The sequence below is a fragment of the Chiloscyllium punctatum genome, chromosome 4, assembly GCF_047496795.1.
Source record: "Chiloscyllium punctatum isolate Juve2018m chromosome 4, sChiPun1.3, whole genome shotgun sequence".
NCBI classification, from domain to species: Eukaryota; Metazoa; Chordata; class Chondrichthyes; order Orectolobiformes; family Hemiscylliidae; genus Chiloscyllium; species Chiloscyllium punctatum.
This window is the reverse complement of record NC_092742.1, coordinates 80072686-80096883: the sequence shown is the minus strand read 5'-3', so window position 1 is coordinate 80096883 and position 24198 is coordinate 80072686. Positions and strand designations below refer to the sequence as shown.

The window sequence follows — 24198 nt, the reverse complement described above, 5'->3', positions numbered from 1 at the left end:
TGGCAATGTCAATCAGCATGCGTCACTGATTTAAAACCAATGCTATTCCGTGTTTAAATCAATGCCCATCTTGAACTGTGGACAGCTGAAAGAATGTCAAACAGCAGAAAAGACCAGTACCCAATAATGTTACAGGATCATCAAATATATTCAAGTTATTTACTAAATTAAAAACCAAAATCAGAAACAAAAACAGTGATTGCTCGAAAAGCTCAGCAGGTCTGGCAGCATCTGTAGATGGAAAGCACAATTAACATTTTGCGTCGAGTGACTCTTCCTCATTTACTTACTAGTTGTATTTCTGCTGGCTGTTGCTCTAGTTCAACACTTCGTTTGCTTTCCATTGTTATTGTATATGTCCATAGTGAATGAGATATCTCACACTGAGGTACATTTTCCTGACTGGAAGTCTTTTGCATTAGCAATTGCTCACAGACAGGAGTGTGAACAGAGGCTAAGCTTCTCGAATTGGGAGGGGAGAAGGCTTCTTCGCCAGAAACCATATCTGAGCGGGGAGAAATTCCACCACCTAAATCTCAGTTTGCAATTTAAGAGCTGGGCAGGGACCAAATTGTGGATAGTTCTACAAGTAATCCAGTGACGAACATCCATGTGGATAGCTCATTCTACACTGGTGTCGCAGATAGTCACAATGACTTGCAAATTCATATTGCACTGCGGTGCAAGGGAAATGTTTGAGGCTCACGATCCAAAGAGAGAGGGTATCTTCATTAACTTGTATCAGAGGGAAGCAGGAGAGCAAGCGCAAAAGTTTTTGAAGGGTTTGCAGCTTCCCAACAGTGCACAGTACAATTGAGATCACAGATGTTGCTGTGATGAGTGCCACATTGCTAACTTTACCATGTACCACAACACACAGGGGTTCCACTCCATGGTACGTGACTACAGGTAACTCAGCAGACAGATGAAACCCTGGTCAGCAGGCTGCTTTCATTTTGAGATTGTGAACTGTATATCTGTGTTTATCTCAATTCCCATGGCAAATCTAAAGATGACTACCAAAAGATTGCTGACAAAAGTTATCTTATTGACATGAGTCGTGTCTTGGGGTCACGTCCCACAGGCTTGATTAGTGTGACCATGAAGATGGTCGTGCTGCCTGATAAGATGTGACGGAACTAACTATCAGTATGATGAAGCAATAGTTCTGCTGCCTAGACTACCTGAGTAAACCCTGTTTAACTTGCCTAATTAACTCTCTGGCTTTGCAGAGGTCTGCTGACTGATGCAGAAACTTGTCATCAAATAGGGATTGGAGGTTGCCACTGGCTATCAGCTGAGATCACTGAAGGAGCAAGAACAGGAAGAGAGGCAGCAACTTCAACCATTCCTTCCTGCTCAGACTAAACACAAACACTTAATTTGAACACCACGAATGTCGACACAATTCCCTACTCCCCAACAGTCCCCCACTCCTGGATGGCAGCGTTGTGAACAGTGTGGGTGGCAGGAAATCGTAAGGGCAAGTGCTGAAGATGGGGGTGGGGGGGGGGGGGGGGGATGAATGCTGTCATCCTGAGAAAGGGTAGCTGGTTCATGCTGCAAAGAGCCACTGCACTTGTCAAACGGTGGCAGTCAATGGCAGTAGTCTGTTAGAGGGCAGAGTAATGTGACAAGTCCTCCTGAACCCTCCCAGCCATAATTGTTGACTTTGCGGGTTGTCATTTTGAGCTCCGACTGAAGCTTAGAGACTTTTTCTTTCTAGAGGCTGCATTGGAAGTTGTCAGACATGAGACGCTGGATGCACTAGTGAGTCAATCAGATTAGATTAGATTAGATTACTTACAGTGTGGAAACAGGCCCTTCGGCCCAACAAGTCCACACCGCCCCGCCGAAGCGCAACCCACCCATACCCCTACTTTTACCCCTTACCTAACACTACGGGCAATTTAGCATGGCCAATTCACCTGCCCTGCACATCTTTGGACTGTGGGAGGAAACCGGAGCACCCGGAGGAAACCCACGCAGACACTGGGAGAACGTGCAAACTCCACACAGTTAGTCGCCTGAGGTGGGAATTGAACCCGGATCTCTGGCGCTGTGAGGCAGCAGTGCTAACCACTGTGCCACCGTGCCGCCCACAATAGATTAGATTACTTACAGTTTGGAAACAGGTCCTTCAGCCCAACAAGTCCACACCGACCCGCCGAAGCGCAACCCACCCAAACCCATTCCCCTACATTTTACCCCTTCACCTAACACTACGGGTAATTTAGCATGGCCAACCCACCTAAACTGCACATTTTTGGACTGTAGGAGGAAACCAGAGCACCCGGAGGAAACCTACGCCGACACGGGGAGAACGTGCAAACTCCATACAGTCAGTCGCCTGAGTCGGGAATTGAACCCGGGTCTCTGGCACTGTGAGGCAGCAGTGCTAACCACTGTGCCACCGTGCCACAATCATCATATCCATGCTGGAAAGACTAGCTGTAGGCACCGTGCCCACTTCATGCAGCACAGATACTGAAGGGATGATGGACTGAACCAAAATCCTGTTATGATGGGATGAGCAAGTACATTCTAAAAGTAGAAATGCTGTCCATAAAGCTATCTGATGGCATTCACTCTCATTTTTTGTGGGAATCTTTTAAAGTGCAAGCATGATATTGCCTACTAGTTTTCCATGTTGATAATGCACTTTTTTAAAAAGGCAACATGGTGGCTCAGTGGTGAGCATTGCTGCTTCACCCAGGTTCGATTCCAGCCTCGGGTGACTGTCTGTGTGGAGTTCGCATGTTCTCCCTGCATCTGCGTGGATTTCCTCTGGGTACTCCGGTTACCTCCCACAGTCCGAAGATGCACAGGTTAGTAAGATTGACCACTCTAAATTGCCCTCAGGGATGTGTAGGCTAGGGGGATTAGCCATGGTAAATGCAGGGTTATGGGAAATAGGATGGGGGAGTGGTTCTGTGTGGGATGCAGATTAGAAGTTCGGCACAGACTGAGTGGGATGAATGGCCTCTATCTGCACTGTAGGGATGTTATGATTCTTGGAAAGTTGCTAACATAATATTCTAAACTATTTTCATAATTCAGTTCAGTTCCACCAACCTAATTATAAATTCCATCTTCAGTTGACCTCAAGCAATCTTGGAGATCTTGTTAACAATGAATTCATGCAAATGTTACCTCCATCCCAATGCTCTCTAAAGCGCATCACCCTTTTGATTACATTTTGATTTTACTTTTGCAGTCCCCAGTAAAAATTAAAGCGCTCCATACTGGATTGACAAAAGATGAATTGAAAGCCGATTTCAATAATACTGGTTGTCAATTGTTTACCTCCAGTTCATGATGCAAATATTAAAGATTTCAAAGTACACATGAGATACATTGGGTTTCAAACACTTCACTTCAGTTTATGCTGACTTCTAATATTATATCATCCATCAGTGCTTGAAAAGGTGTTTGCTAATTACCAGTTTCACTTTGATCTAACTCATTAGCATGAATAAGCTATCATGCTCCCATTGTATTAAATAAATGAACTTAAACACACTCTTGTATAATATCTACTGCTTACATACATATATTGGTTAGATGTAGCAATCCATTCTGACACTGTCACAATAGAAGGATAGAAAATGTTTCCATGGTTCGGAGTTCAGACGAAGTCAATAAGTCACTTTCCCATCAGACATAGTGAGTAGACATTCATGTCTGATTTAATGTAGAGCCTCTTCTGTGATTCGACATACAACCCTTGACATTGGTTTCTTTTAGGTATCTGAATGGTTCAGCATAATTAACTAGATCACGTGTAAATTGCCAACGGCAATGTTCTGAAGGACAAAATGTTTCATGTAGCTTAAAAATAACGTTCCCTTTGGTACCTTCTTTTATCTGGATGAAACGCAATTTATTTCTTTCAAACCCAAACTGTACTTGTTTTAAAGAAGGTGGAGTACTGTTTTTATGCATAGAAATGTATTAGGTAAGGAATATTTGCAAAAATAATTTTGCAGTGGTTAAACAGAGCTGGTGTGTGTCTGTAACACAAATGTTGCTGTGCTTAATTCAGAAGTTCAGCTTTTATTGCAAAAGCTGCACAGTACATCAAGGTGAACCTTGCATCAGCGAGATTCAGAATGTTTCTTATCTCTAATCCCAGAATTTTGGCTGGATGTTATGAAACCAAAGCTAGCCACGAGAATCTTGTGTTGAGCATCGATATTAGCTGGACAGCAAAATAGTGACAGCAGTGACGAGTAAGAGAATTCATCTCTAATGTTTCTGTTGCCAGAATTCTAAAGCAACCAAATGAGATTTGTTTGAATTTGCCTATGTCCTAAATGAAATACAAATGACCATCAAACAAGAGAAGTGTGGCACAATAGTGCAAAACTACTAAGCATGTTTATCTTGTCTCTTGTAAACTCCTTCTTGAAACCCTTCTAGCTAGTCCTAGATAGAAATGAGGCTCCCTTTAGAGTTGAAAAAATATCATGACACTAAATGAAGGTTTGCAGAACCATTCTGATTCTGGAATATCCAAGTTATCTGTTGCTGTGAACGTTGTTCCAGATTCCAGTTTGGGAGAAACACGCTGCTACGAAACAGACTTTGGAACAGTTCCCATGGATTGGAGGGAAGCTGATATGACACACTGCTATTTTCAAAGGGAGATTGAGAGAACACAGAATTATTGATCAGTTAGCCAGATCTCAGGAGTAGAAAGAATGCCAAGAATCCTTTGCATAAAACCTTGAATAGCAGAGCATTAGGAAATCCGTGACAGGATTATGCAGAATCAGCATGGATTGATGAAAGGGAAATCATGACTGACAAAGCTTTAGAATTTTTCAAGGATGCAACTTGTCGAGTTGATAAGGGGGAACCCATGGACATACTTTTCAGAAGACTTGTAAAATTGAAATGTATGAAATTGAGGATAATGTACTGACATGGATGGAGAACTGGCTGGCAAACAGGAAACAAAGACAAGGAATAAACTGATCAGTTTCTGAGTGGAGCTCAAGTTGTGGGGTCCACAGGAAGGACCATCAAAGATGGCCACCAGGCGAATGTGCTTGTTTTCCCAATCGCTAACTTGGCACGCCCGAGCTTCTGCTCTTCCTCCCATCTCATTCCCCAGGTGCTTTCCCCAGCACAGCAAGGACCTCAGCTATTCTCAAAATATATTAATAAGTTAGGTGAGACAATTAGAGGTAATATCTTCAACTTTCAGATGACACCAAGTTGGTTGGGAGTGTGAACTGAAGGATGAACGCATGCAGAGGGACATCAGTGTGATGTGCACAAGTTGAGTGAACGGTCAAAGGCATGGCAAATAAAGTGTCATGTGGATAAGCATGAGATTATCTACTTTGTAGCAAAAACAGGAAACAGATTGTTATGAGTGGTGATAAGTTGGGAAAGGACGGAGGTGCAGTAAGACCCAGGTGTTTTTATACACCAGTCGCTGAAAGTTCTGCAGGCAATTAAAAAGGCAAACTTTATGTTGGCCTTCATAGTGGAAATGGGGTCAAGTTGAATCCATTCTTCAGATATTTTCTAATCAGCCAGTTTAGTGCTGTTAATGCACAGCTCTGGAGCAGGTGGGAGCTGAACTTGGGCATCCTAGTCCAGGACTGTGGACATTACCTCCATCCTTTCAACCAACTTAGCTGGGAGGAGCTGCACACTTCACTGTGACCAGTTAGCTATAATAATGTTGGATTTAATGAGAATGGCTCCCTACAACTTGTCATGCACTCAATTTCCCGATCTATCGCAGCTGCTTTTTCCAGACTGTGAGATTGTGAGAAAGTCCTGGAAGAGCTATTGTTTGCATGAAAAAGTTAACTTTATCCTTACAGGCATTGTGGGTTAAAACTGTGGCGCTCAAAACTGGCTGGGCAGATCCTCCTCCATGAGAGAGACTCCTGAGTCTGTGCTGCACTGCTGGCCTCGTGAAGTAAGCAAATCAAAAATGGCCATCAGGCGAATGTGCTTATTTTCCTGATCGCTACCTTGGCATGACCAAGCTTCTGCTCTTCCTCCCTCCCTCCTTCCTCAAGTGCTTTGTCCAGGCTTCCACCCAATCTCTTGGAAAGACTAGACAGGCTGTACAGTGAAAAGCAGACACATTGACCTCAATGGTATCTGCAATGAAATGCTGAGTTGCTTAAAAGCATTATAGGCACTTTACGTGGAGCATTTCCATGTTCTAAGTATTATCATTTCATTGTATCTGTGATAGTTGATCCATTTCGAAATAAATCCGTCAACAAAAAGATGATCGAGAATCACTGGATTAAATGTATATTTTAACATTAATTTTTTTTGGGGCAAGCTTAAGTTTAAAAGAAGCTGGAAGTTGATAGTTGTTCTTAAGACTGTTGTACTCATTGTTAATTGAACATCACATGGTCCATTTAAGGAGTGAGCACATTGTGGCAATTACACATCTCCTGTTGCTTTTGTTAATCTTTGACAGAATGTTGTAAAGAGAAGTGAAATAAAAAAAGAACAGCTAGTTATTATCAGAGCAATACAAAATGTTCATGACAAGTAAGTGATAAAAACTGGAGGAGTCAGTCATTTTTGGCGTGAACAATGTATGCAAATGATACCACAATGAGTTTCAGAAACAATGGTAAATTGTCACTTCATAAAGGTTCCCTATTGATTGTGATTTCAATCGTGCCATTATACTTAAATAAAAAGCAATAAGAAGCAATTATGAATCACTGTGAAAGGTTCACTGGACAACCTGGAAGTTTGCCGATTTGAAATGAGTTTGCAAGGTGCAGATCCAACAGCATAAAAGTTGCTGTATACTCGGACGCTCAGTGAATTGATGCAGCATACTGACAAATTGAGTTTATTACCCTGAGGCCAAATTATTCCAATACAATAGTCAGATGAAAAGTGTCCTTAGCTGATTGTAGGCCTGGAACTCCCCTTTTTGTGTTTGCAAAGCAATTCTCTTCCAAAAGCAGCTTTTGCCATTGTAATAGAAAAAATGTTGCCATGGGACATAAAGACATAATTTTCTGATTTGAAAATGGTGCTTTTGCTGTGAATGTTTGGTCTTTGGAATTTTTGTAAAAAGCTCGCCCTGTCCCAGCTCCCACAGAAGTCTCCAGTCATATGAATCTTAAAGTTAGACACTTTGTCCAATTTGTGAGTTTAACGTCTGTTGTCCTAATCTCTCCTGTTCATTAATTAGATGTAATTCAATGGTGTGTAAGTTATAAAGTCAGTAAAACTATCTCTAAATTGGTCAGTTCCTTGATCGTAAAGTTTCTGAGAGGAGTTGTGTACCTCTTACATTTCAAATGGCTGCAAACACATCGGTGATCATGAGGCACTGCAGCAGATATTAAAGTCTTAAAGCATTTTGTTATAAAATAATTTCTAAGCAGTAGTGGTGTGTAGTCACCAAGTTTGTTAGAGACCTCTGGTAATGGGAATATGGTCCAAATGCCAGCGACTGGGACTATTCCCATTTTGCCACTGGAAAAGAAGGTTCCATGAAACTGGACATGGAGTCAACATTTTGAATTGTTCTAATCATCCTGTTAAGAGATGTTATTGCACATCTCTGGAGCAGGTGAGACTTGAACCCTGACCTTCTAGCTTCGAGGTAGGGACACTCTCACTGTGCCATAAGATCATTCTGAAGTTAACACTTGTGTGCGTTTCCTGATGAACAACAGCTGACTTCATTATTCTGAAGAGTGAAGGTGCTTAGAAAATAAATCAAAAGTGTTAGCTCCCAAAATGTAAAGAACACTTGGCATTTTAATCTATCATCTCTGCCGTTTTCTTTAAATCGCCTAGCTCTTGCTGAAATGTGCGTTAGGGTAGTATGACTTGCTGAATGTGGCTTCTCATTTCCAATTTATGACCACGCTGTCTATCAAGAGCCAACAATATTACTTCAAGGAATTTATAACAAAGTATTCTGGATGTATATATGAATAGGAAAGGTTTAGAGGGATATGGGCCAAGTGCTGGCAAATGGGATTGAGAGGTTAGGATGTTTGGTTGGCATGGATGAGTTGCACCGAAGGGTTTGTTTCTGTGCTATATAGTTTTATGATTCTATTATGCAGAATCGGGTAATGATTGAGTTGCACTGTAGGGTTTCCACATTTACTTGAAACTGCCAAAGGCCACAATGGAACACAAGCAAACATGTTAGCTTGAGGGGAAAAAAAATATCTAGACAGGGCAAGGATGCTAGATTTCCTGCCAAATCTAATGGCAAGGGCTCAGTGCAACTTTTTCCAAGCAATTTTTTTTTGACAGCCAAATTCATAAATTTGGATTTTCAACACTGAGAACAATTGCCAAAATGCACATTTTGAGAGACAAAGTGGTGCTTCAGGAGCTATGCAAAGCTTAATTCAAGCAGAAAAATGCGATCTCAAACCTGGATGTTCTTCAGACTTATCAAAGATAAAAAACAAAAGGTTTAATTGGAGGATGGATGAGAAACAATTGGGTTGATTGCAACTTGATTCAACTTCATCATGGGTTGTTTAGTCTGTCAGTTACATAGGAAATGATGATAGAGGAAATTAGTTGTCATGACAGATACATTGTTCAAACTATGGAGATGAATGCAGTGTATCAGTTTACAAGTCGACTTTGTGCTGTTTATTCTGGCAGCAGTTAGTACTGCTCAAAATGAAGTGTGACTGTTGAGACCAGTATTTTGTTGTCCATGTGTAAAATTGCTCTTGACAAGGTGATGTTTCTTGAACTGTTGCATCCCGTGGGATGAAGATGTTGTGTGTGGTAGGGTTTTAAGATGTTAACCCAGTGGCATTGATGTAGGTCTGCCAGGGCAGGGAACAGCATGAAAGGTGACATGGATGTAATGGCTCCCCACTTCCTGCTGCCTTTGTCTCATTAAATGATGGAAGTTGTGCGTTTGGGAGGAGCTGCCAAGAGACTAGATGAGTTGTTGGAGTCCAATTGGTAGGTAAAATGCAATGCAGCTATGTTGCACCAGTGATGAAGAGGTTAACACAATGTTTTATTACAACCTGATCCAGTGTCACCCACGAGCCCCTCAGCTCACGAGCACAAATTCTTCCATGAGCACACAGACCAGTTTGACTCCCTTCTAACTCTTGTGTCATCTTGAAGTGGACATGGGAGTCCATGTGGCAGAAAAACGCCCTATGCCCCATTGAGCTTGTGCTGGTCAAAAGCAACCACCTAAATATTCTGGTTCCATTTCCCGCCACTGCACCCATAACCTTGTATGCCTCAGTATTGTAAGTGTACGTGTAAATGCATGGGTGACAATGAGCCTTGAAACCACATCAGTGAAGTGGATTGCGCAGCAAAAGATGGCTCCTGAGGAGCAGTAATTTCATCGTTGGTTGGGGGGTCCGGTGTAGGGAGTGGCAGAAGGGCATCGCTGTTGCATCTTGACAGGACACTCCTTTGGTGAGTCTGGCGCAGGCGATGACATAGGTGAATGACACCTGAGCAACAGTGACTTTGACATTAGTTGGGTCTGGCATAGACGGCAGCCAGACGATGGTGGTTCTGAGCCGGCTCGGAGTTCCAACATAGATGGACTTCTCTTCAAGTTATATAGAGTTATAGAGATGTACAGCATGGAAACACGCCTTTCAGTCCAACTCATCCATACCGACTAGATATCCTAACCTAATCTAGCCCCACCTGCCAGCATCCAGCCCATATCCCTCCAAACCCTTCCTATTCATATACTCATCAAGATGCCTTTTAAATGTTGCAATCGCACCAGCCTCCACCACTTCCTCTGGCAGCTCATTCCACACATGTACCACACCCTGCATGAAAAGTTACCCCTTGGGTCTCTTTTGTATCTTTCCCCTCTCACCCTAAACCTATGCCCTCTAGTTCTGGATTCTTCCACCCACCCACCCACCCACCCACCCCAGGGAAAAGACCTTATCTATTTATTCTATCCATGCTCCTCATGATTTTATAAACCTCTATAAGGTCACCCCTCAGCCTCCAATGCTCCAAGGAAAACAACCCCAGAGTATTCATCCTCTCCCTGTAGCTCTGATCCTCCAACCCTGGCAACATCCTTGTAAATTTTTCTGAACCCTTTCAAGTTTCACAACATCCTTCCAATAGAAAGGAGACCAGACTTGCATGCAATATTCCAACAGTGGCCTAACCAATGTCCTGTACAACCGCAACATGACCTCCTACTTCCTGTACTCAATACTCTGACCAGTAAAGGAAAGCATACCAAACGCTGCCTTCGCTATCCTGTCTATCTGCGACTCCACTTTCAAGGAGCAATGAACCTGCACTCCAAGGTCTCTTTGTCAGCAACACTCCCTAGGGCCTTACCATTAAGTGTATAAGTCCTGCTAAGGTTTGCTTTCCCAAAATGCAGCACATCGCATTTATCTAAATTGAACTCCATCTGCCACTCCTCAGCCCATTGGCCCATCTGATCAAGATTCCATTAGAATCCGAGATAACCCTCTTCACTGTCCACTACACCTCCAATTTTGGTGTCATCTGCAAACTTACTAACTGTACCTCTTATGCTCACGTACAAAATCATTTATAGAAATGACAAAAAGTAGTGTACCCAGCTCTGATCCTTGTGGCACTCCTTGTCTGAGAAACAACCCTCTACTACCAACCTCTGTCTTCTACCTTTGAGACAATTATCTTTTCATTTTTCTCTTAAAATATCAAATTGGTACCATATTGTGGTGATAAATGAAAGCTTTTCACTATATTTTGTTGCATTGCTCATTGATTTTACTGTCATGTCTACTTTACTTTCAGAAATTCATTCATTCATTCTCATTCATTCATTCATAATCACTCACGTAAATATTTCTTTCATGTCATTAGTGTTTCTGTCTCTACCATTCATACTGTCAGTGATTTCCAGATTCTCACCATCCTCTGAGTGATTTGGTTTTCCCTCACATCTCCTGTAAACCTTCAGCCCTTTACCATAAATTCATGCCCTCTGCCCCAACCCCCACCTCCCCAAGTCATTGTTCCCTTCACCAAGGAGAAAAGTTCCCTCCTGTCTAAGCCCCTCATGATGTTATACATCTCAAGCTTGTCTTCCCTCAATGTCCTCTGCTCCAAGGAAAACACCCCCAGTCTATCTGATCTCTCTTCATAGCTAAACCTCTCCAGCCCAGACAACAGCCGGGCAAATCTTTTCTGCACCCTTTCCAATACAGTTATGTTCCTCCAAAAATGTCTTTCCCGAACTAATCTGGCTGTGGCCTAGACAACATGTTGTACAGATTCGGTATAACTTCCCCTTAAATTCTATGCCTTGACTAATAATGCCAAGTATCCCACGTGCTGCCTGAACTGTTTTATCTACCTGTCTCACTACCTTATGTGACCAGAGGGCATGCACACCAGGTCCCTCATATTCCCGGTGCCTCCCTTTTGTTTACCTTGCCTTATTTGTTGTGCCCAAGTACATTACCTCACTCTTATCCAGATTGAATTCCATTTCCCATTGATCAGCTCATCAGACCAGCTCATCTATATCTTCCTGTGATTTAAACCTAACTTCCTCACTGTTAACCTTCCCACCAATTTTGACGGCATGAAAATATTTTTCAAAGAAGAGGACCAGGAAAAACAAGAGAAAGCAATGTGGGTGTTCAAAACAAAAGAGGACAGGTGATTCAACAGGAATAGAATGAATGAATTGACCAAGTTTAAACAGCAGTTTAGTGTGCTTTGGACAGGTTTTATTCTGAAGTTGGAGCTCAAATTGCAATTGAAGGTTTGAAGTAAGGAATAGTTTTTGAGTCAAATATATCTTCTCATCACAACGAGCAAAATAACAGTCCTGTGTATATCTGGAAAAAAGAATCTATTCCACACCCAGACAAAATCTCTTGGCTTCAAAATCAGCAGTTAAATGCAATGTTTTTCTTTAACTGTCTTTGAAGGGAGTTCAGTGTTCACTGAAGTATAACTGCAAAGGGGTTACAGCAGTAAGAAACTATATTCGTGTGTGGTTTGTGTTTGTGTACTGAGAGATGTCCCAAAATGCTTCATACTCAATAAATTATTTTCTCAAGTACTATAACTGCTTTTAGCTTCAGGCAAAGTCAGTGGACAACAGCACAGTTCCAAAACCAACAATTGAGAGGCAGCTGAAAGGGTAGCTTGCGGTTTTTGGCAAAATTACGGAAAGCGTTGAACATCGCCCAGCAACTGAATGGTGCTACTTGTAACGCACTGCCAAATAAGAATTATGACACTGGTAACCTCAAGATATATTGGCCTAGATTTTGTGGTAGAAATAAAACTAATGCTATCACCTTTATTAATGAGTGAATCAGACAGCAACATCACATGTGCAATTTAACATTAAAATCATGGAGTTACTTTCTGAATTGCCCAGCATTTCTACAGGCTTTATTACACCAGTATCTTTTTGAGACATTGAGGATTCAAACACGCGAAGGCCATGAGGTTTTAGAATGTAACCACTAAATACCCACTAAATAAGTTTGACATATTAAGTGGTGCCCTTATGGATGTAAATTCATTTTCAATATGACTCAATCACCTTGCAAAAGCCTCTCCGGTCTGGAATTAACTTTATAAATGTGGCATCTGGTTCCTTAAGATTGTAATTATTGTTGGAGATTTTAAAACAATTTAAAAATAAGATAAATCATTTTGTTATTTGTTCTTTCTGACTCTTTTATCTGTTAATTAACTCAATATTTTATTCTCTCTTGTGACTTCCGTACATGATTCAGGATTAAATTGACATTTTGAATTTGCATCTCCTATTTTAGTCTCCTCAGACCAAAGTAAACGTGTGCTTCTTTGAGTGGTACAGGGGTGAGGGCATAATGGTATCTTCTGTACAGTCAGTCGGAAGTCGATCAAGGACTCAATGTCTCTGAACATGACTGTGAAATATGGACCAATATTCTGAGGTACCTTCACTCAAAGACTATCTTGAGTGTGTGCAAATTGGATCACCTAGCTGTTTAAGATTTGGTAATGTCATTAGCTTTAATACTTTGTGCCAAGATTTGCAGTTTAAAAGGTGCACAGCACCAGAACACTTTATGTAATTCAGCACTTTCACTTAACATGGGAATATTCTGGATTTTTCAACTTTCTTTTGGGTGTTTCCTATATGACAGTGATGAGCTAGTACACACTGGAAAAAATGGATTGTCGCCCTTCATTCCATCTGTAATGTTTGGAGAATAGGTATTAGTTAAAGAAATAAAGAAACTGCAGTTCAATCAGGAGCCAATAAAATGATTTTCATGCGTTTGTGAATCTGTGTTTTAAGTTCACTCCTGTAGAACTGATGATCCCAGAGATCGTTACCATTTAGATGTTGTTAATTAATAGGTTTGCTTCGATTCAAAATGATAAGTATTGAGTTATCCTGATAAATGAAGTTCTTTGTGAAATGATTCAAACTGGTAAGATGTAATTAATACAAAAGTGAAAGCTTGCTCCGACAAGGTAACTTGTAATGTTCGAATAACTTGGACCCAGAATTTGGAGGATGTTTCTTTGATGTAAGCACCCTATGCCTCTAAACCTACTGACAGGCAAGTAAGTACAAATTCTGCATTGTGAATCTGTGTCAAGGAAAAGTGCTGTAATGTCGAATTAACATTATACCAAACAGCTTTATTCTTGTAAATAAGCCTGAATTAGTGACCACCCACACCATCTGTTACTTCAGGATTCCCTGATAACATGCAATTCTTTCGATGGGCGTTGTATAATACACATGAATGGATGAGAGTATGATAATGCCGCAACTCTTAAATCCAAAGAGTCATACCAGACACAAAACATTAACTGTTTCCCTCTTGAAAGATGCTGCCAGACCTTCTCCAGTCTGCTGTATTTTTTATTTAAATGTTGAAACTAGTGTCCCTCTTTCAGTGTTTCAGTTGGTTAAGGCCATGATTATGTGAGTTTCACAGAACAGGGAAGTTGCAAGATTTTCCTGGGTTACTTTTAAGTTCAGTCAGGGCATTGACATCAGAGACTCTAGGGAAAGAACATTAACAGAATTTCCATATCCTGTTTCTACCTATTAACTAAGGTAATGGTATAATTGTAGTAAAAGGGTGAATCAAGGTTTCTGTAACTTCTCTGCAGGTCTGGGAAAGGTAACTACTGGAAGCGGTTGCTCTAGAGTAGTGGTCACCAGACCTGACTGTAGGCTGAAAACGCCATGGCTAAGTCCTCTGAATTGAGCTCCCTAGTGGAAAGGCTAAACAGTTTCTTTGGAGGAGTTGAAGGCATTGAAACATTTCTTGTCTGTCTATACAAATATGTCAAGATCCCAATTGCAGATATGACCCTGGCAGCAATTCAGCAAATTGTAAGGTGTCTAGGAATAAATTCATTCATAATGTACTTGCTCTGCTGAGGTTATTCAATCTGACCAGCTCAGCAGAACTGCAGGATGAATTGGTTTATTTTGTATGTGTTAGAAATGTTGGAAACTGTTAGACTTTCTCATTGTTTGACCCCAAAGGAATGAAATTGACAAGTATGCAAGCGGGTGCACAGAATAAGAAAAGAAAAGGCAAGGAACTGCATTACAGAACCTGCATTTTGAGTGCAGGAAAAAGAATATTTGGTTATGGGAGGGTAGTCAAGAGTTTCATCATTATACCATTGCCATTCGTTCTGTTCACTCTTCCAGCCTCTTCTCCATGAGAGTCTGAACTTGTTCACCTCATCACTGGGGATGGATGACTATGGTCTGTGGATGTTGGACATTCTTAATTGTCCCTTTATCGGAAGGGAATGCAGAGGAATTAGGCCTTTGGTTATGTAACAGATATGACTTAGATTTTTGGATTCTCATTCACATTTTGAGATTGTCACAGAAAGGCATGTTATCCGAGTCCATCAGGAATAAAGTTTTGACTTTTTTTAATTGAAGGCATTCTCTGCATACATGGAAAGCTTTTGCTGTAACAATAGTCCATCATTGGAAAATATGCAGATCCAATACCTTAACAGCCAGGAGAGCAAATTTCCATTTGACAGCAGTGTCTCGGATGTCGGTTTGAAATTTTGTGTCGCCCAGAAGTGGTGTATCAAATGAGAAGAGACGTGTGGTCCTGCATCTGTGTGATTGTAGTTATTTTCAGTATGTCAAGGAAATTATTTATTTCTTCCATACGATGGAAGAGAATGGAAGCAGGGACTTTCCTGACTGAAATGTAACATTTGTATTTCCTTAGGTGAGGTGAGAAACTGCCTGTGCTGTTCCTAGTAAAGTGGGGAGGTTGATAATGTGACAAACCATTGCCTGAAAGAAGGTTTGGGACTGAAGTCCATGAATTCATTGTTGATCTCATGTGAGCCTGAGGTCAATTTACCATCTGCACGTTGAATTGCAGCCTTTGTTCCCTTCTGTGCTGGTGTGACAGGTGAATTGAAGAGTAAAGGTATATGGTCAAGGACACTTAGAGGCCCCAACTGAGTTATGCAGGTCTGTTGAATCCTAGAGAAGCTGTATGGATTGGAGTTGCAAGTTGATCCTGTCTACATTGGATGAATGTATGTTTCGCCTTGGTCAAGTTTAAGGTGTGTAGCTCTTGACTGGTTCTTTCTGAGAGCCCTTTGCATCTAATATCCACCCAATCTTCCATATCAATGTACTTTACATCTGATGTCTCCTGGGCAGCAAAACTTTGAATTACCACAGATGTACACAGCAGTGGACATAGGAGGTTGGCTAGAAGTAAGTTGGAATGGTCAAGTCTGACGGTAACTAAGGCAATGCATGTGAGTTTCAGATGAGCTGAGAGGCAGTGGAGTTGGGTAATGCTATGCAGGGAGAATAACGTTAACGCAGTGATTTTTTTTTTTATTCCACGCAGCCATAATTAGATCAGGTTGGATGTTTGCTTGCTGAGCTGTTAGATTTGTTCTCAGATGTTTTGTCACCATGCTAGGTAACATGAGCCTCCAATAAAGCATTGGTTTTCTGTCTCGCCTGCTATTTATCTGTATCGTGTTGTTGTGGTGGGTGATATCATTTTCAGTTTTGTTTCTGAGAGGTTGATAAATGGGTCCAAATCAATGTGATTGTTAATGAAGTTCCAATTTGAATGCCAGGCCTCTAGGAATTCCCATTTGTGTCTTTGCTTAGCCTGTCCCAGGATGGATGTATTGTCCCAGTCCTCTTCGTCTGTGTGTATAGATACCAGTGATAGTTGATCATGTCTTTTAGTGGCTAGTTGGTGCTCGTGTATCCTGGTGACTCGCTTTCTGCCCCATTTGTCCAACAGAATGTTTGTTGCAGTCCTTGCAGGGTATTTTGTTGTGGTCAAGAACACGTTGCTTGGAATTGTGGTGGAGGCAGGTTCAGTTGAGGCATTCAAGAGAGGGTTAAATGATTTTTTTTCCTGAATAATGTGCAGGGTTGCCAGGAAAAGCAGGAGATTGACTGTGACTGTAAACCTGAATGTTTAGAGAGCTAGCAAGACACAGTGGGCCAAGTGGCTTCCTTTTGTGGTATAGTGAATATGTGGTCATAAGCTCAACTCAGGGCCAAAGATTCCAGCAAGATTGCAAACCATCTGATTCAGTTTCTAGCAGCTGCCAGCAAAAAGGATAAGGACATTGACTAGTGTACAAGGTTCACAGAGGGGACCAAAGGCAATTGCCTCAGTCATCCTGATACTGAGGTGGAGAAAATTACTGCTCCTGCAGTCCTGGGTGTCCGGCAAGGAGTGTGACAAGTTGGAAGCAGATTAGTGGTTGAGAGTGGTTTCATTAGCATACATACACAAAAGTGATTGGTCTTTTGAAGTATGTTGCTGTCGGCCAGTAAATCGATGAGACATAAAGGGGAGCAAGGATGAATCCTTGGGGGATCATCAGAGATAATGGCACAGAAACAAGAAGAGGAGCTATTGCAAATGGTAATCTTGCTGCAGATAAGAATAAAGCAAAGCCCAGTCAGCTGGAGAGGCACTAGAAGAGGACGCTGGGAAACAAAGACTTGAGAAAGGGAATGGAATTGGAGTGGTGGTTTGCTGAGGTGTGGAGAGGGCTGCAATGTCTGCAAAAGCTTTTCTTAAGGTGATGGATGATGATGGCAGATTGAAAGGAGAGAGGAAGCCATTAACGATATCCACTAATCTGAGAACTAAAAAGATAAATTGGCTGGCAAGTATTTTAATAGGAACAGGAGTGAGAGATCAAGATACAAGTCTGTGGGCAAACTTGGTTTACAAATTGTCAGCAAATTTGATGGCCCATAGTCAGCAATCGCTGAATGTTCTATGTGATCCTGAACTTAATACTGAAAAAGAAAACATCAACATATACTGCCCATTACTTAGTTTTAACTTTACTGCCCTTAAACTTTGGAAGATAATCTATATGTGTTGGAAAAGATCACATCAAAAGAGTCAGGCTGTTAAGTGCCTTTGAGCAATGTTGTAGATGGGCTGTAGTTTGGATATGATTTCTCTTTCACTGTTTGCTGTCGAGCTGCTAGCTTCACAAAAGAGAATTACATTCCTCTCAAAGGAGGATTTATTGGACTTTTGAATAGATCGAGAGAATGAGGAGATAGGAGAAGCCTTTCTTCAACACAATACAATTGAAATGCTCACACAGCCTTAAACGTAAGAAATCATTCCACTAAATCCTTGAAGGAAAACACCCACAGAACTTGAAGCCATTTGTTATTCTGGTCAACTTGTGCCTTTCTATCTAGAGTCTAGTTGTCATGAAAAAAGGACCTACTTAGGTGACTAGATTTTTGGTTTCCTGAACTGACAACTCTTCGTGGTTGGAGGAATGCACGCTCACTCTAGTCTCATTACTCCATTGACATCAACGTAATATAAAAGTAATTTCTCCCTTTGCCGAAAGTACAACTCAAATACCTGATCAACGTTAGGTTTTAATCAGAAAGGTTTATCAACCAAAATACTTCCGAACAACTGTTATAGTTTGTTATCCAAACAAACTTATTCAATAGGATACAATAATGAATTAATATCCATTGTCAGCAATACATCGTGTAACTGCGCGTTGCACTAAAAATGCCCAAAGTGCACGCGTACTCTTTAGGAAAGGAGGAAAGAAAAAGGACAAAAACAGAAAGTGTTTAATCAGAGCTCTGACGAAGGGTCACTGGACTTGAACTGTTAATTCTGTTTTTCCCTCCATTAATGCTGACATGCCTGCTGAGTTTCTCCAAAACGTTGTTTCTGAAATCATCATGTAATCCCTACAGTGTGGAAGCAGGCCTTTTGGCCCATCATGTCCACACCAATCCTCGGAAGGGCATCCCTCCCATACCTAACCCCCTCTCCTATCCCTTTAACCCTGTCTTTTCTGTAATCCACCTAGCTAGCACATCCCTGGACACTGTGGGGCAACTTCGGATGGCCAATTGTTCCAATGGACCTAGGTAAAACAGGCATCTCTCCATGCCAATTACTGTTCAAAACATCCCAGATAGAGTCTGTAGCAGGAAATGCAGTTATTGCCATTCATGTGATTTCAAGGAGTTCTTGTTTAAAAAAAAACTCCAGTGTCCTCATTAAATTTCAATGACCTCTTTAAACGAAACAATTTCAGATACATGCCCAAATTTGAAATAAATTCCTCTTTTCACGATTCTTCAAAACATAAGCCATTGAAGCAATGTCATAATAACATGTTTTAGATTTAGATTAGATTCCCGACAGTGTGGAAACAGGCCCTTCGGCCCAACCAGTCCACACTACCCTCTGATGAGTAACCCACCCAGATCCATTTCCCTCTGACTAATGCACCTAACACTATGGGCAATTTAACATGACCAATTCACCTGACCTGCACATCTTTGGACTGTGGGAGGAAACCGGAGCACCCGGAGGAAACCCATGCAGACACAGGACCAATGTGCAAACTCTACACATACAGTCGCCCAAGGCTGGAATCGAACTTGGGATCCTGGTGCTGTACTGAGCCAATTTCAACCTTCAGTATCAAATTTTGCATAATAATATTCATGGGCCTGGGGGTCATTTGTGATGTTGAAAGTACTGTATAAATTCATTTAGTAATTGTTGGATGTCTTCATTGAGCTCAGTACAATTAGAGAGAAGTGAACATTGTGCCCACGTTTGATCCAGAAGCACTAGGAAATTGACAAATTGCTTAAAATACTTGTGTAACCTGTGCTGTCATTGCAAATATTTGAAATGAGTTTTAAGAGTTTGTGTCAATTGTAAATGTTGGAGTTTTCTTGCATTATGAAAAATGCTGGCCCACATGTTCTCATGATCTTTGACGAGGAAGCAATGCCAACAAAAAGGAAGTTAAGAAATCAACTGTGTCGCTGACAGACACAATGGAGAAATTGAGTTATGAAGGGGAGTGAAAAGCGAAGGAGATAGAAGGTGAAGGTGAAGAGTGCAAATGCAAAGATAAAACGGACAAATATGGAAATAGGAACACAGATGATTTTGTAAAGAGAAAAACAAATTACTCTCAACAAGAGATCAGAATGTCTGTATTGGCAGAAAAGGAGACAGGAGCTCTTGGATGTACTGTGTGAACTGGCTAAAGGTGAGAATATGGACTGCTGTGGGAGAGGCAATGGTATTGTGGTAATGTCACTGGACTAATTCAGAGCATGGCTACATCACGGCAGACAGTGGAATTCAAATGTAACTAAGAATCTGGGTGGAAAAAGCTAGCCTTATAACAAACATTGTTTGATAACCACTGTGGATTGTTGGAAAAAGCCCATCAGCTCATGATTGCACCTTTAGGGAATCTGCTGTCCTTACCTTCTCTGGCCATGTGTGACTTCAGACCCACAGCAATGTGGTTAACTTTCAGTACCTTCTGGGTAATTAAGCATGGGCTGTAATGTTGGCCTAGTCAACAGTCTATGAAGGAAGAATTTTTTAAAAATAGTGAAGAGCTGGTGTTTTCCCTAAAAGTGGCCAAGTCATGAACTGGGGTGTTATTGGCTGGTCAGCTGCCCAGTTGAACTTGTGGAAAAACTGTGCCATTGGACTGTCATGTGGTTTGGGAAAGGATTGATGAAAATGCACCTTGCTGACGATAATCTAACCCGTGGAATCCTGATGAAAGCTTGCAAGTGTTTGTGCTTCTCTATACCATAGCACCACTGTATTGACTATTTAAAGTGAAACTTGCCTTTTTAGTTGAAATATCATTCACTTATTAATTTGTGTTAACTCTAATCAAACTAATTTAAAGTAACAAGGAGTGAAATCCTGTTGGTAATTCCTTCATCTGGGAGTCATTTGGTAAATTTGTTTGTTTTGGTTTATGGCTTCCTCATGTGGATTTGGACAGTGTTAATAATGTGAACTTTGTTCTGTGATAGGGAATGTAAACGTCTTCACATTGTGCTGATGGGGTGTTGTTTCCTGCTATGTGACATGTTTGAGAAGGATAGATATTGCGACTGTACCAGGGCGTTATAGGTCACTCCCAGCATTTTGAAATTTATTGGCTGTTTAGAGTTGAATGGACATGTTGTGCCAAATACTTGATACTGCATTAGTGAACCATATTTGCTTCAGGAGGAACACATACAGTTGAACTCCTACAGGACAGCTGGTATTCTCTGCAGGTGAGAGTTAGTATTCCATGGGGGTTCCTGGTAGTTTATTGCTGATGGCGAGCAATGCGCAGGCTTGGCTAGTATTCGGTGACAGTTCCCAGAAGGATGTTCACACTAGCAGTGAACCCGCCTTAGAGAGGTTTTGAAAACCACAAATTGACTGTGCTCCACATGATGCTTCTTTAGCACAAGCACAGACCTGGAGATAACGGGTAATGCACTGAATTAAGCATTCATTAGAAATAATGCAACGTGCCAATCAAAAGAGAAGGAATTATTTAAAACATAAGTTTTATCTATAGATCATACAACACAAATCATCAAGTACATTTCATCCCAAGTTCAGGATGTAAGTTACGAGTAAGTAGACTGTTCTTGGTTTTCTGCATAAATCGTGGCTTTTATATAAGTTGAATGCTCTTTTATTTAATTCCTTAAAATTTTTTCATGGATTTCAATAATACATATGCAGTTCAATTTTGTTTTCTACAAATACCTTTTGTTTTAACGTCACACTGTGTTGCAGCTTAAGTTGTTTAAATCCAGAAATCTGTAATGTACTGATGTCGTCTGTCCTGGTGAATCAGGATATTCTGTTGTGTTGTTTTGTCATCCCAGGCATTTGCATATATAATAATGTAAGCTTTAACTAACATTGGGACTTCTTTCATCTTTATTGCAAGAGAACTAATGTTTTGGAATCAGGCCCATTGAACTTAACCAGTGCCATTTTTTGTCAGCACAGGAAGTTAATATATAGTGTGCAACTAAGCCTTTACAAATTGCCTTTGTCACTTATTATTGAATTCTGTAGACATGACAAAACACTGGAAACTAGAGGACATTCAACCTTCCACAGTGTACCCTAAAGAATAATGCTTTGTTGGAATACTCTATTAATATTTAAAAGTATCACCATTATACTCTTATTTGTGGTGTGCACACACTATCTAAGTCTAGATTTGTATTGAAATGCTTTTATAATTTTCACTTGTATCTTTTTTTGGAAATATGATGTTATTCTTTACCCTCTCAACATCAAGTTGTCATTGTTCTTCCATATTTAATATTTAATCTATTTCCCATACACATTTATATGAAAGATATACATAACTGTCATTCTTCAAATCATGAGGTAAACAGGTGGGGATAAAAAGGTATTCCATTTTGGCAATCTTTGTTACAATAATGATAATTGCAAACATTTTAACACCTGTCTACTTCATGGGTTTGGAACCAGTCAGCGGTATTATGATGAAGGTAAAAACAAGGACTGCAGATGCTGGAGATCAGAGTTTAGATTAGAGTGGTGCTGGAAAAGCACAGCATGTCAGGCAGCATCCGAGGAGCAGGAAAATCGGCGTTTTGGGTAAAAGCCCTTCATCCACTGAAGCCTAAACCGTTCTTGACATTGTATTGGGCAGCTCCCAACAAACTCATGTAAGTTTCAACCTTGCAAACCACACGAAAGCCAAGCAGGTATTTCACAATTTCTTTTCTATCGTGAAATGCCTAAGTACTACCTTATTTAAAATCCTGAATAATTCTGATCTTTCAACATGTTTGTTTCTCCTTTGAAGTGACACACATTACATCTTGCAGTCACTGCTGTCAGTAAGCTTGTCATATTAATAAAGTCATGTTTCCCTTGGTTAGAGGAAGGGCAAGGGCGAAGCCCTCTGGGCACTCTATACATACAAGACTTGCTGGATGTCACTGTGGATTCAGGGCGAAAGCAGCACTTTGTGAGTCTGTAGATGATCATATATGAGGCCATAGCTTTCTCAGATCGATTAACAGCATTGATCATGGTTTTAGAACCATCTTCAAGTCTAATTCAATCTTCTGAATATATGTTGCAACTTAATTTCTAAAAATTCATTCCATCTGTGAAAGCCTTTGAATAACTGTTGGTGCTCAGAGTTATGATGCAGTGCATCTATCTCATTGCAGCAGCCTTCAAAATCTCTGCCTCTCTATTGCCTTCCTAGCTCCAGTCGACCTGTGGATGAATATTATTTGCTGTGTTTATCTGCAATGGCTTTTAATATATTGTGTGGATTAGCCAGATGAAGTGAAGAGATTTGCCGTTTTGAAGCTCGAAGGGCAGGCACAGAGATCTGACACTCCCCATATAACACTATCTCGGCTTACAGTGTAATTGCTTTCATGTGTAGTCCATTATTTGTAAGTCATATAATTAATCCAATTATGTACTCTTTTTCTTCTCTTTCTGCAGTGTCGAAATGAGAGGTTTTTAATAAGTGAATTTACTGGTTGTCACATCAAGGGGAAGGTTCATCTGAAGGAAGAAAAGCAGCGTCCAAGAAATTTCAGGAGCTGTGAGAATTCCTGGCACAATGCGTTGAGGGAAAGAACGGCATATACTCATTCAGCTCTGCACAGATCCTGAAAGCATGGCTGTTTTTGACCTGTGAGTGGCTACTGAGCACCGGACCAGCTGAAGATGCGGCCATGGACTGGCTCCTGGCGATGGATTATGTTGATCCTTCTTGCCTGGGGGACTTTGCTGTTCTACATCGGCGGGCATCTCGTGAGAGACAGCGATCAACCGGATCGCTCCAGCAGAGAACTGTCCAAGATACTTGCCAAGCTTGAGCGTTTGAAACAACAAAATGAAGATTTGCGGCGGATGGCTGAGTCACTGAGGTAGGTAAGGCCGGGTCAGAATGCATCTGGGGCTCCACGTGGTGGCATTGTGACATCATTGGTGCCACTGAGCAATGACGTGCCCGTGAGTGGGTCAAGAGAGAGTGCACTTTGGCTAACTGTTACATTATTGATCTAGTTCTAATGATGATTATTGTTGATGTCAGGCCTGTCATTGAAATATTTGTTTGACATCAGGGAACAATACACGCCATTAAAATGGAGACTCATAGAAAAACATTACTGCCAGGTTTTGCCTTATGGAGATGCTGTCAGTCTTGGGTATAACTTTGTGACTTTGTGGTCTAATTATAGTCTACTGGAGACTGAATATCTTTCTGCAATGTATTATTTTGGGGCAGAGTGAAAAACCAAGGATCTGTAGACCCTGTTTAAAAAAGGAACGAAAGAACTGTGGATCCAGGAAATCAGAACAAAAGCAGAGATCGCTGGAAAAACTCAGCAGGTCTGGCAGCAGTTTTGGAGAGAAAGTGGAGTTAACATTTTGGGTGCATTGAAGAAGGAGGATCACTGGACCGGAAACATTAAGTCTGCTTTGTCTGAACAGATGCTGCAGCTCTGTTAGTTGAGCCTAGCTCATGGCAAAGTTACTGGAATCTTTCATCAGGGACAGCAAGACCAAGTACTAGACATACACGAGGCCAGTCAGAGAATCAGCATCATAAACAACAGGTTGTGTCTGAGTAAAGTAATTAATATTGGTGAGGGAAAAAATGCAACTAGGAATCTTACCATTTGGATTTTCTGCTGGTATCTGATAAGCTGGCGAGGGAATTGGAAGTAGGAAGCAGTTCGGAAAACAGCGATACTGTCATTGGATATAACAACTCCAGTTTGGCCGGGGGCTTCAGTTCTTCAGCATGTTTGTCAATAACTTGGATGAGAAATAAAACATT

At 41.1% G+C, this 24198-nt stretch overlaps 1 protein-coding gene across 14 annotated transcripts in view; it reads left to right on the top strand.

The window, feature by feature from the left end:
* Window positions 1–24198, top strand: part of LOC140476467 (alpha-(1,6)-fucosyltransferase) — a 741369-nt gene that overhangs the window by 512192 nt on the left and 204979 nt on the right. For all 14 annotated transcript variants that reach the window (XM_072569145.1, XM_072569143.1, XM_072569136.1 and 11 more), the window contains one exon: window positions 22851–23281. In XM_072569145.1, coding sequence (XP_072425246.1) covers window positions 23079–23281 — 203 coding nt within the window. In that variant the 5' untranslated portion in view covers window positions 22851–23078. The remainder of the gene's footprint in view (window positions 1–22850; window positions 23282–24198) is intronic.